The sequence below is a fragment of the Mobula hypostoma genome, chromosome 2 (genome assembly GCF_963921235.1).
Source record: "Mobula hypostoma chromosome 2, sMobHyp1.1, whole genome shotgun sequence".
Lineage (NCBI taxonomy): Eukaryota > Metazoa > Chordata > Chondrichthyes > Myliobatiformes > Myliobatidae > Mobula > Mobula hypostoma.
Window position 1 is genome coordinate 127,599,287 of NC_086098.1, and position 13,365 is coordinate 127,612,651.

The 13,365-nt window shown below is 42.2% G+C and overlaps 1 protein-coding gene across 4 annotated transcripts in view; it reads right to left on the bottom strand.

The window, feature by feature from the left end:
* The window catches only part of kif6 (kinesin family member 6), a 611,249-nt gene that overhangs the window by 141,682 nt on the left and 456,202 nt on the right, over nt 1-13,365 (bottom strand). For 3 of the 4 annotated variants that reach the window (XM_063040644.1, XM_063040641.1, XM_063040645.1), the window contains one exon: nt 5,489-5,539. The exons of the other annotated variant lie outside the window; for it this stretch is intronic. In XM_063040644.1, coding sequence (XP_062896714.1) covers nt 5,489-5,539 — 51 coding nt within the window. The remainder of the gene's footprint in view (nt 1-5,488; nt 5,540-13,365) is intronic. 4 annotated transcript variants of the gene reach the window in all.

Genomic DNA, 13,365 nt, shown 5'->3' on the forward strand with positions numbered 1-13,365 from the left:
TGGATATACTTCTGTTTCTAACGTTTACTGAAATATATTATCTCACAATCTAACAAAGAATGGAATCTGCCATGTCTTGGGTAATTTCCTCCTCTTATCACTATTTTCCTGCCATTTCTCTTGCTCTGAAGAACGGAGTATATTTTTGATTCTGGTATTATCTTCAAGTTTTGACACCACTCCTTAACTATTACCAAATCATCAATATAGCAACTGAACAGGATTGCCCCAAGTAAGAGACTCTAGTAGATTATTACGCAAACAACAGGAATTCTGCAGATGCTGGAAATTCAAGCAACACACATCAAAGTTGCTGGTGAACGCAGCAGGCCAGGCAGCATCTATAGGAAGAAGCGCAGTCGACGTTTCAGGCCGAGACCCTTCGTCAGGACTTATAGTAGATTATTTTTCACTTATTCAGAAAAATTGCCTCTTCTGACTGACCTTGACTGACTCATCGCTTCTGATTACTTCAGACACGTATGCCACCAGATAAACCAGGAGAGATCCCAGTTAACCTGCTGCATGGAGCTCTAATGTTTACATACAAGTCTAAAAAAATCAATTAGCCATTTGTCGCACAGTATGGTGGCACAACAGTGCCAACAATATTTTTCAAAAAGATGTTTATTTACCTATTTACAATATTTATATTATTCTGAGTTAAGTAACTGGAGGAATGGTGGTAGTTGGATCTGAATGTTGTCAATGAGGGAAGAGTAAAGCTCTACAAAATTGTACAATCTCTAACAATGAAACCTTCTTCAATTTTTTAATCGGCTCCATTTAAATTTCCTACACTATATGATAGCTGAATTAAATTTACTCAACTCTTCCAAAGAATGGAGAAAACAATCAGCATGTTTGGTGGCTATCTAATTCAAATGACCTCTTCTCAATGTTATCAGAAGGAAAGGGGTACAGAGCCTGAAGGCACACACTCAGCAATTCAGGAACAACTTCTTCCCTTCTGCCATAGGATTTCTAAATAGACATTGAACCTATGAACACTACCTCACTACTTGATTTTTATTTATTTATGCTTTTGCGCTACTTATTTTAACTTATCTATTTAATATACATATATATATACTTACTGTATTTCAGTTTTTTTCTATGTTTATCAACTATTGCATTGTACTGTTGCTGCAAAGTAAACAAATTTCACAACATAATGCTGGTGATATTAAAGCTGATTCAGATTCTGAATTAACTACAATATTAAAAAAAAGTTGCAAAGAAAGAAAGTGGCCTAAAATGATGAAAAATGTGGGTGTCTTGTGCAAATAATGTGTGCAAATAATGGTCATATACTGTGTGATTTCAATTGTCTAAGATCATCCTTCACATTCTGGTGCAGGATCACTGATCTGAAATGTTAACTGTTTCTCCCTCCATGGAGACTACCTGACCTCCAGAGCACTTTCTGTATTACCCCATTCTTTACAACCTTATTTTGGATCATGCTCAGATCAAGACCTATGAGTTTAGTTGGCAGATCCCAACATATTTCACCAATGTGCTAATCCAATTGCTACAAGTCTAAAATATTTTGGCATCTGTCAGCTAAACTGATTGTTATCTCCATTTGGGAAAAGTGATGGAAGTCTGGTTTACCTACATGCTTTTCTAATTTCTACTCGCACACTGAACCAATAATGGGTTGATTGCAAATGCACTTCATACCAGTAGCTCTACAGAGCACATAGGCACCAGGGATCTGATACTAATCAGTGCTCCCAGTGCTAGTTATCCAATTCCAAAAGAATGAGAAATATCGGTTTCAGAAGGCCGAGCGATGACTGGAATCTGCTCAGAGAAGTTCAAGCTCATGCCAGGCAGCTGCCTGTTAAAACTAAGGTGATAGAATAATTCATTTCAGATGATAAGGCAATAGTCATCAGTAAAATGGAAATCTAATGTTTTCTTTTAATTTAAGAAAAACACAGTGGGATGCTTTCTGTACATCATTACAGAGGAACAGAATGATGAGAAGATGTGGTCAGCTAGAATGCACCATTATTTTAAACCTGCTGAGAATTTTCTGGCTGTCAGTATTTTTGTGCCAATATGTTTGTCCACAATTTATGATGCATTCTCATCAAAGGCCCAGGATGAACATAGAACACAGAAGAGTACAGCAAAGGAACTGGCACTTCAGTCCACGATGATGTGCCAAACTAACACAGTCCATATTCTACCATTCTCTGCATATTCCTGTGCCTGTCTCAGTCTCTTAAATGCCTCTATCGTATTTGTCTGCAGTCCCACCACTGACAGCGCATTCCAGATAACCACCTGGCCCGTGTAAAAGAACTTGCTCTGTTCATCTTTTTGAAGTTTCCCCCTCTCATCTTAAATGCATGCCATCTAGTATTAGATATTTCAACCCTTATACCAGATGTCACACTGTCTATGCCTTTGTAATCTTACAAATTTTTACCTGATCTCCTCTTAGCTTCTGCCTTTCCAGAGAAAACAACCTAAGTTTGCCCAACCTCTTCTCAGTGCACATGCCCTCTTATCCAGGTAATATCCTGACAAACCTCTTCTGCATTCCATTCAAAGCCTCCACATCCTTTAAGATGTGGCCTAATCAGAGATGTATTGTTGTATAAAGTTGTATCTTCCTGACTTTGAACTCAGTACATCGATTATTAAAGGCAAGCATGTCGTACGCCTTGCTTAATACCCTATCAACTTGTGCAGCCACTTTCAGAGAGCTATGAACTTGTAACCCAAGATCCCTCTGTATATCAGCACTGTCAAAAGACTTGGTCTATCTCTGACACTTCTCCCATTTTTCAAGCTCTATCTCTATTTATGGAGAGAAACTGTCTACCAATATGTTTTATAAACCTCAGCTTTCTTAATTTTACCTCTTACCACCCTGTCTCTTGTAAAAATACCATTCCCTTTTCTCAGTTCTTTCATCTCCACGGCATCTGTTCCCAGGATGAGGCTTTCCTTTCCATGATATCAGAGATGTCCTCATTCTTCAATGAATTAGGTTTCCCTTTGTCAGACCATCAGGTTTTGGTGAGGGTAGTGTGCCGTTATGAAGATGTGGACTTTAACAAATCAGACCACAGGCCACAATCACACATTTGATGTAAACATATTTATTGTGTGCCAAAAGGTGTAAAAGTGCAAAAGTCTTTACAGTGAAAAGCAAAATGGCAATATAGCAAAAATGACAAAAATGAAAAATACAAATATGTAGCGTTGGACCTTTAGGACTAACTTCAGTATGAAAGTAATACACCTTACCACACTCTCTTTCTCTCTTCACTTACCCAAAAAGAGAGATGTATCATCAATCCTCTCATGCTAGGAGAAAAGGTAAGTCCATTCTTTGGAACGTTGAGGTGTGGGGAAGTTGTTAACATAAGCCTGAACAATTTTTCAGAGGCCAGCACTCGACCCTATCCCCCACAGTGAACTCTTCCACTAAGCCCACCCTGAGCATGTGCACTTGGTAAGTGTGACCTCAGCACTGCCAGACAGGATAATGAGAATTACGAGGCTACTGGGTTGGGACAAAACAGAGATTACTTGTGGCAGACCTAGTCTGTCATACCCTTCTTCCACCATTTATGCTGCCCTCACCTTCATCTCCTTCTTTTCCAAGACATTCACCCTCACCCCATCATACCGCTGCCTTAACTAGGATAGAATTTCTCTCGTCCTCAACTTACCACCCCATTCAGAACATTATTCTCCACAATGACCCTCACCTTCAATAGGAACCTACCAATAAACACACCTTTAACCAAACCTTCCCCGCTCCCCACATACTCTACTTTCCACAGGGATTGCTGCCTCCATGAATCCCTTGTCCATTTGTCCCTCCCCACTAATCTCCTTCCTGTCACTTAACCCTCCAAACAGAAGAAGTGTCACACCTGCCCATTCACCTCCTCCCTTTCCTCCATTCAGGACCCCAAAATGTTCTGAGTCAACACTTCATCTGGGAATCTGTTGGGGTTGTCTACTCTATCCAGTGCTCCCAATGCGGCTTTGTCTGCACTGGAGAGACCCAACGTAAACTGTGGACTGCTTTGACGAGCACCTTCGCTGCATCCACAAAATGCAGGATTTCCTGGTGGCCAACGATTTTAATTCCAATCCCCAGTTCTATTCTGACATATCAGTCTATGGCCTCGTCTACTGCCACAATGTGGCCACTCTCAGGTTGGAAGAGCAACACCTCATATTCCATCAGGATAGCTTCCAAACTGAGGGCATGAACAAAGATATCTCCAACTTCCAGTAACTATTTCCCCTTCTTTTACTCTTCCTCAGTTCCTCACTCTGTTCTCCCCCCCCCCTTAACTCTCCTCTTCTCCTCACCTGCCTATAACCTCCTCTTGGTCCCCTTCTCCTTCTCTTTCTCTCATGGTCCACTCTCCTCTCTGACCAGATTCTTTCTTCTCTAGCCATTTATCTTTTTTGCTTATCATTGCCCAGCTTCTTACTTCATTCTCCCCTCCCCCACCCATCTGGCTTCACCTATCATCTTCTAGCTTCCCCCCCAATTTCTTATTCTGGCTTCTTCCTCTTTCCTTTCCAGTCCTGATGAAGGGTCACAGCCTGAAACGTTGACTGTTTATTCCTTTCCATCGATGCCACCTAACCTGCTGAGTTCCTCCAGCATTTTGTGTTTGCATTGCTCAAGATTTCCAGCACCTGCAGAACCTTCGTGTTTTTCTATGTGCCAATTCCTCCATACCAATACTTCTGAAGTGCTGATGATCGCAATGGGATTCTGCTGGACACAAGTTGTCTTCTATGCTTCCTATATTCTCAGTTGTAAGGAGCTTGGGTAAATGCTGAGAGGACCGATGTTGAACAACAGGTGAGCAAAAGTGAAGAAGGGCTACAGTATCTAAGGATTTTCTTTGGCTATAGCATTGAAGGCCTGTTTGCTCAGTTCTGGACAACGCAAAAGCAATTAGTTAGTCCAATTCTCCTGGTTTATATAGTCAGGTGTAAAATTTAATCTGATAATGCTCTTACTGAAGTGCCTTTAAGATATTATTATCTCAATGACTCCATATAAATAGACTGATCTGGAATTGTCTGACTGATGGATGGCACATAAGTAGCATGCTCTAAGAAGTGAGTTATTTCTAAGGTATTAAGGGTTGTGAGTAGAGAATCTGTTGAACCATCTAGATGTAGAACATTGAAACTGAGTCAACCCTATGACATGGTTTACAACATATTTCCTGTATATATGCATACCCACAGACATTAAGATCTCACACTGGGAAATGGGGTTCATCTCATTAAATTCTAAATAACAATGTAAACTGATAAACAGATAACACAGCCCAGTTACATGCTCAACATTTTTGGTCATTTCCAACATCTATAGATATTGTAGTTAATAAATTTTGCTATTCAATCTTTATAAGTCTATATTTTTGTTTTATTTATATAATTGATCGATACTGAATTTGAACAAATCTATTTCTTTACTTACTACTGGCAGCCCTTTGCATCCTTCTCTGTTCCAGTTGACTTTTCAATTGGTCTGCAACAGAATAAGAAATTCCAAACTGATATTTTTAGTAACTGTAACCATCTCTATTAAACAAGATGGTCTCAGACATGTACCAGGACGCGTATTATATTCTTACTATCAAGTGGCATACTAATAATTAGTTTCAGATGAGCAGAAGCAAATGAGAACAAGTTCTACAAAATATGAAAAAGAAGTTACAGAAAATTGTAAAATTATTCAGTTCCATCTTGGATCCTAGCCTCTGTAGTATCCAAGACATCTTCAAGGAGCGGTGCCTCAGAAAGGCAGTGTCCATTATTAAGGACCCCATCACCCAGGAAATGCCCTCTTCTCATTGCTACCAGTACAGGAGCCTGAAAGCACACACTCAACAATTCAGGAACAGCATCTCCATCTGCCATCTGATTCCTAAATGGACATTGAACCCATGAACACTACTTCACTTTTTTATATTATTTCTGTTTTTGCACTGCTTTTAACTTAATTATACATACTTACTGTAATTGATTTACTTATTTATCTTTTTCTATATTATCATGTACTGCATTGTACTACTGCCACTAAATTAAGGGCATAAACTAGTAATGTTAAACCTGATTCTGATTCTAGAACATTAAATTCATTATTTTAACGGATTGCTGTAACAAGTGGAATTCACGATTCTTATGCTTAGAATGCAGCTTAGTCAATGCAACTTTGTTCATTCATGTGAAGCAGAAACATAGTTTTATTTACAACTGAATGTTACGCAGGTGCTCAGGCACAGATATCTAACTTAATCATATTAAATTTATCAGATTCAGTCATGGAGTAAACAGCAATAAACATAATACTCCAGGTAAGGTCTCTAACCACCAATTTATGGAGATCAAGCAAAAATTCATAGTTTCCACACTTTTCCCTCTTTTTGCAAAATTTAGAATCCTGTGTATGTTTTAAATGTGTTATTAGCTTATCTTGCAACACATATAAAAGTTGCTGGTGAACGCAGCAGGCCAGGCAGCATCTCTAGGAAGAGGTACAGTCGACGTTTCGGGCCGAGACCCTTCGTCAGGACTAACTGAAAGAAGAGCTAGTAAGAGATTTGAAAGTGGGAGGGGGGAGATCCAAAATGATAGGAGAAGACAGGAGGGGGAGGGATGGAGCCAAGAGCTGGACAGTTGATTGGCAAAAGGGATATGAGAGGATCATTGGATATGAGAGGATCATGGGACAGGAGACCGAGAGAGAAAGAAAGGGGGAGGGGGGAAGCCCAGAGGATGGGCAAGGAGTACAGTGAGAGAGGCAGAGGGAGAAAAAGGAGAGATAGAAAAAGAATGTGCGTATATAAATAAATAAATAACGGATGGGGTATGAGGGGGAGGTGGGGCATTAGCAGAAGTTTGAGAAGTCAATGTTCATGCCATCAGGTTGGAGGTTACCCAGACGGAATATAAGGTGTTGTTCCTCCAACCTGAGTGTGGCTTCAACTTGACAGTAGGGGAGGCCATGGATAGACATATCAGAATGGGAATGGGACATGGAATTAAAGTAGGTGGCCACTGGGAGATCCTGCTTTCTCTGGCGGACAGAGCATAGATGTTCAGCGAAACGGTCTCCCAGTCTGCGTCGGGTCTCGCCAATATATAGAAGGCTGCATCGGGAACACCAGACGCAGTATATCACCTCAGCTGACTTACAGGTGAAGTGTCACCTCACCTGGAAGGACTGTCTGGGGCCCTGAATGGTGAAAAGGGAGGAACTGTAAGGGTATGTGTAGCACTTGTTCCGCTTACAAGGATAAGTGTCAGGAAGGAGATCAGTGGGGAAGGATGGGGGGAACGAATGGACAAGGGAGTCGCGTAGGGAGCGATCCCTGCAGAAAGCAGAGAGAGGGGGGAGGGAAATATGTGCTAAGTGGTGGGATCCCGTTGGAGGTGGCAGAAGTTACGGAGAATTATATATTGGACCCGGAGGCTGGTGGGGTGGTAGGTGAGGACAAGGGGAACCCTATTCCTAGTGAGGTGGCGGGAGGATGGAGTGAGAGCAGATGTACGTGAAATGGGGGAGATGCGTTTGAGAGCAGAGTTGATGGTGGAGGAAGGGAAGCCCCTTTCTTTAAAAAAGGACATCTCCTTCGTCCTGGACTGAAAAGCCTCATCCTGAGAGCAGATGCAGTGGAGACGGAGGAATTGCAAGAAAGGGATGGCATTTTTGCAAGAGACAGGGTGAGAAGAGGAATAGTCCAGATAGCTGTGAGAGTCAGTAGGCTTATAGTAGACATCGGTAGATAAGCTGTCTCCAGAGATAGAGACAGAAAGATTGAGAAAGGGGAGGGAGGTGTCGGAAATGAACCAGGTAAACTTGAGGGCAGGGTGAAAGTTGGAGGCAAAGTTAATGAAGTCAACGAGCTCAGCATGCGTGCAGGAAGCAGCGCCAATGCAGTCGTTGATGTAGCAAAGGAAAGTGGGGGACAGATACCAGAATAGGTTTGGAACATAGATTGTTCCACAAAGCCAACAAGAAAGCAGGCATAGCTGGACCCATACGGGTGCCCATAGTTTGGAGAACCTTTAGTTTGGAGAAAGTGGGAGGAGCCAAAGGAGAAATTATTAAGAGTAAGGACTAATTCCGCTAGACGGAGCAGAGTGGTGGCAGAGGGGAACTGATTAGGTCTGGAATCCAAAAAGAAGCAGAGAGCTTTGAGACCTTCCTGGTGGGGGATGGAAGTATATAGGGACTGGACATCCATGGTGAAAATAAAGTGCTGGGGGCCAGGGAACCTAAAATCATCGAAAAGTTTCAGAGCGTGAGAAGTGTCACGAACACAGGTAGGAAGGGATTGAACAAGGGGGGATAAAACAGTGTCAAGGTATGCAGAAATTAGTTCAGTGGGGCAGGAGCAAGCTGAGACAATGGGTCCACCTGCAGGTTTGTGGATCTTGGGTAGGAGGTAGAAACGGGAAATGCGGGGTGTGGGAACTATAAGGTTGGTAGCAGAGGATGGGAGATCCCCTGAGCTGATAAAGTTGGTGATGGTGCAGGAGACAATGGCCTGGTGCTCCTTAGAGGGGTTATGATCGAGGGCTAAATAAGAGGAGGTATCTGCGAGTTGTCGCTGTGCCTTGGCAAGGTAGAGGTCAGTGCGCCAGACTACAATAGCATCCCCTTTATCGGCGGGTTTTATAGTAAGGTTAGCATCAGTGCAGAGGGAGTGGAGAGCAGAGCGTTCGGAAGGAGTGAGGTTGGAATGGGAACAAGGTGTGGTGAAGTCAAGACGGTTGATGTCCCATTGGCAGTTAGCAATAAAGAGATCCAGAACAGGCAGAAGACCAGAGCAGGATGTCCATGTAGAGGAGGAGGGTTGAAGACAGGAGAAGGGGTCATCGGTGGGGGTGGGAGAGTCCTTGCTGAAGAAGTAGGCTCGAAGACAGAGCCGGCGGAAGAAGAGTTCCGTGTCATGGCGAACACGGAACTCGCTGAGGTGTAGGCGAAGGGGGACAAAGGTGAGGCCCTTACTGAGGACAGAGCGTTCTGCCTCAGACAGTTGAAGGTCGGAGGGGATGGTAAAGACCTGGCACGGATGAGAGCTGGGATCAGAGGGGGGAGGGGGAGGGAGGCTGATGGTGTCAGTGGAGAGGGGAGGGTTAGGGTTAGAGGAAGAAGGAACCTCCGAGGGCTCAGGAGTAGCTGATGGAATGTGAGGGAGACGGGGTTGCAGAGTAGTGGTGGGGGAAGGGGAGACGGGAGTCATAATAGGTGGGAGTCACTCAGGTTGGAGGAACACCACCTTACATTCCGTCTGGGTAGCCTCCAACCTGATGGCATGAACATTGACTTCTCAAACTTCCGCTAATGCCCCACCTCCCCCTTGTACCCCATCCGTTATTTATTTATATACACACATTCTTTTCTCTCTCTCTCCTTTTCTCCCTCTGTCCCTCTCACTATACCCCTTGCCCATCCTCTGGGCTTCCCCCCTCCCCCTTTTCTTTCTCCCTTGGCCTCCTGTCCCATGATCCTCTCATATCCCTTTTGCCAATCAACTGTCCAGCTCTTGGCTCCATCACTCCCCCTCCTGTCTTCTCCTATCATTTCGTATCTCCCCCTCCCCCTCCCCCTCCCACTTTCAAATCTCTTACTAGTTCTTCTTTCAGTTAGTTCTGACGAAGGGCCTCGGCCCGAAACGTTGACTGTACCTCTTCCTAGAGATGCTGCTTGGCCTGCTGCGTTCACCAGCAACTTTTATGTTTGTTGCTTGAAATTCCAGCATCTGCAGACTTCCTCGTATTAGCTTATCTTGTCATTGTAACCAATCTTTAATTGCAAATATCCAGACATTTTGCTTAAAGTAACATGAATAGCTGGAGTATTGTGTACGATCCTGGTCCTCAGGAAAGATGTGGTAACAATAGACAGAATGTAGGAGAGGTTTATCAGAATGTTGCCTGGAATGGTGGTTTAATGTTATAGGTCAGATGGTATAGGTTGGGTTTATTCTCACTGAAATATAGGAGGCTGAGAGGTAACTTAAAAGGTTTACAGAAGAGATTTGTGAAGTTATGAGGACATAAAGAGGATAAATCATCAGCATCATTTTCATGAAGAAGAGGAGCCTAACTGGCCTTGAGGAGCTATTGGAGAGCAAGATTATGAACCAGCAGTGAAGAAATAGCAACATATTCCCAAGCCAAGGCAGTGTGTGCCTTGTTGGAGCTGTACTCATCCAGGCAAGAGCAGAATGTTCTACCAAATCTTGTGGACTTGGGATATGAGTCACGAAATACAAAATAACCATTCCAAAAATATAATACTGTAGATGCTGAAAAGCTGAAATAATATAGACCATGTCAGAAAATTATTCACAGGTCAAGCAGCATCTTTGGAGAAACATTTCAAGTCAATAACAAATTATTTGGAAGTTGTCAAACTACTAGATATTTATGTAATAGTTTGAAACATTTCTAAATTACTTTGCTTTAAACAAATTTTCAAGACTTCCTCCTGACCAAAAATATAGAAAATTAAGATAAACCTTCATAAAATACTTAAAAGAAAATTCTTAAAATACCAGTGGACCTTCCTTCTTTTGTACAACTGTAACTGTATCCTACAATATGTCTTTTAAACTTCTAAAGATATGCCTCTGGTCCTAATACTGAATCCACTGAGTTAGAAACAATTTTGTGTTCAGGATTCTGAACTATTAATAATTCATTTGTTTGATGATAGTTAATAAATATTGTCCTCATCTTTATAAAATTTCATTTTGTCCTAAGAGTATTATATTGCAACAAATTGCATATTGTTTATGAGTTATGAAAGTAGTTGCAACTTTAGGGTCAGAATCTGGTCATTATTCATCTCTGTTACAGAATGTTCTTAATAATCAAACCCTGATGGTCCAGATAAGTAAAGGTTTAAGGCTTTCTGAGTATAAATGTTTATAACAGCGAGTAACTGCATGTCCTTAGACCAACCTTGTATGTAATAACTGCATGCTTGTACAAGGAAAGAATCTTTCAATGCAGGAGCGAGGGAAATGAAGGGGGAGGGGAGAGAGAGAGAGCTATATGGAAGCTAGTGCTCATGATGGAGCTGACTAAGTTTACAACTCCCTGCAGTTTATTTCGATCCTGTGCAGTAGCACAACCCCCGAACCCCAGACCAGACAGTGATGCGGCCAGTTAGAATGCTCTCTATGGTACATCTATAGAAATTTGAGAGTGTCTTTATTGACATACCAAATCTCCTCAAACTCTTAATGAAATGTAGTCACTGTCATGTTTTCTTTGTAGCTGCATTGAGACATTGCATCCAGGATAGAGCCTCAGAGATATTGACACTCAGGAACTTGAAATTGCTCACTCCTTCCACTTTTGATCCCTCTGTGAGGACTGGTGCGTGTTCCCTCACCTTGTCCTTTCTGAAGTCCACAATCAGTTCTTTGGTCTTACTGACATCGAGTGCAAGGTTGTTGCTGTGATATCACTCAACTAGCTGATATATTTCACTCCTGTATGCCCTCTCATCACTATCTGAAACTCTGCCAACAATATTGTCAGCTAATTTATAGATGGCGTTTAAGCTGTGCCTAGCCACATAGTCATGGGTATAGAGAGAATAGAGCGGTGGGCTAAGATTAGGTACATTGTAGACCCTTATAGTGCATGTTTGTGTTTTTCTTGAGAGGAATGAAATACTCAGAACTGAAATGAAAGGAAAACTACGTAACATTAAAATCTGGTGGTTATGAGCCAACATCTGGTGCGTACTGGAAACTGGAAAGCCAAAAACTAATGTCTGAGAGAAACAAAATTTTGTTTAGCAACTAATTTCTACAAGTTGTCAACAATTTATGAAACATTATTGGATTAACCAGCTACTTTTCAGGATGACAGTGAACAATTTGTTGCAGAGCTAGAAATCTGAGAATTCCCTAATGTCGACAATTTAAATCACGCTCGTGACATGGTAAATTCAAGGAGTACAGTGTGGAAAAATGTAAAGTTATTCACAACGTAAGGAAAAGTTGTAAAACAGACGGTGTCTTAATGGGGATAAACTAGTAAATACTGGTATAGATGGGATTTTGTGAAAGATAGAACAAAGAACATAGGGGAATATAGCACAGCACAGGCCTTTCAGTACACTATATTGCACCAATCTCTTAACCTACACTAAGATCAATCCACCCTTCCCTCCTACATAGACCTCCATTCATGTGCTGATCTAAGAGTCTATTAAATCTCCCTAATGTATCTGCTTCTAGCTGCACCTCTGGCGATGCCATCCACGTGCACACCTCTCTGCGTGCAAAAATCCTACCTCTGACATTCGCCCTATATTTTCCTTGAATTACTTTAAAATTATTCCTTAAACTGACCTTAAAGAGAATATTTCTAGTTCACACAACCTATCCTCATATGACATGCTTTCTAACCCAGGCGGCATCTTGGTAAATCTTCACTGCATCTTCTCCAAATCTTCCACATCATTCCCAAAATGAGGCAAAGAGAACTGAACACAATACTCCACGTGTTGTCTAACCAGAATTTTATAGGGCTGCAACATTACCTCATGGCACTTGAACATAATCGCTTGACTAATGAAGACCAACACTTCATACGCCTTCTTAACAACCCTATCAATTTATGTGGCAACTTTGAGGGATCTATGGACATGGACCCCAAGATCCATCTGTTCTTCACACTGCTAAGAATCATGCACTTGTACTCTGCCTTCTAGTTCAACCTTCCAAAGTATATCAGTTTACATTTTTCTGGATTGAACTTCACCTGTCAATTTCAGCCCAGCTATGCATCCTATAAAATGTCCAGTTGTAACAATGACAACCTTGCATACTATCCACAACACCAGTGGTCCCCAACCACCGGGCCGCGGTCTGGTACTGGGCCACAAAGCATGTGATACCAGCCCATGAGGAAATGATATGATTTGGCGATATGAGTCAGCTGCACCTTTCCTCATTCCCTGTCACACCCACTGTTGAGCTTGAACGCACGCGAGATCATTACGCACGCGTCATCCATGTCAGTGCGGGAAGAAGATCAACTCCTCGAACTTGCAAATGACAGTGGGCTGAAAAGTATGTTTGGCATAACATCTCTGCCGGCATTCTGGATCAAAGTCAAGGCTGAATATCCTGAGATAGCCACGAAAACACTGAAAACGTTGCTTCCATTTCCAACATATCTCTGCAATGAATGTAGCGAAAACTAAATTGCGGAATAGACTGGACATAAGGAACCCCCTTCGAGTATCGTTGTCTCCCATCACCCCTCGATGGCACCGTCTTGTTTCAGGGAAACGAGCCCAGGGCTCCCACTGATTCA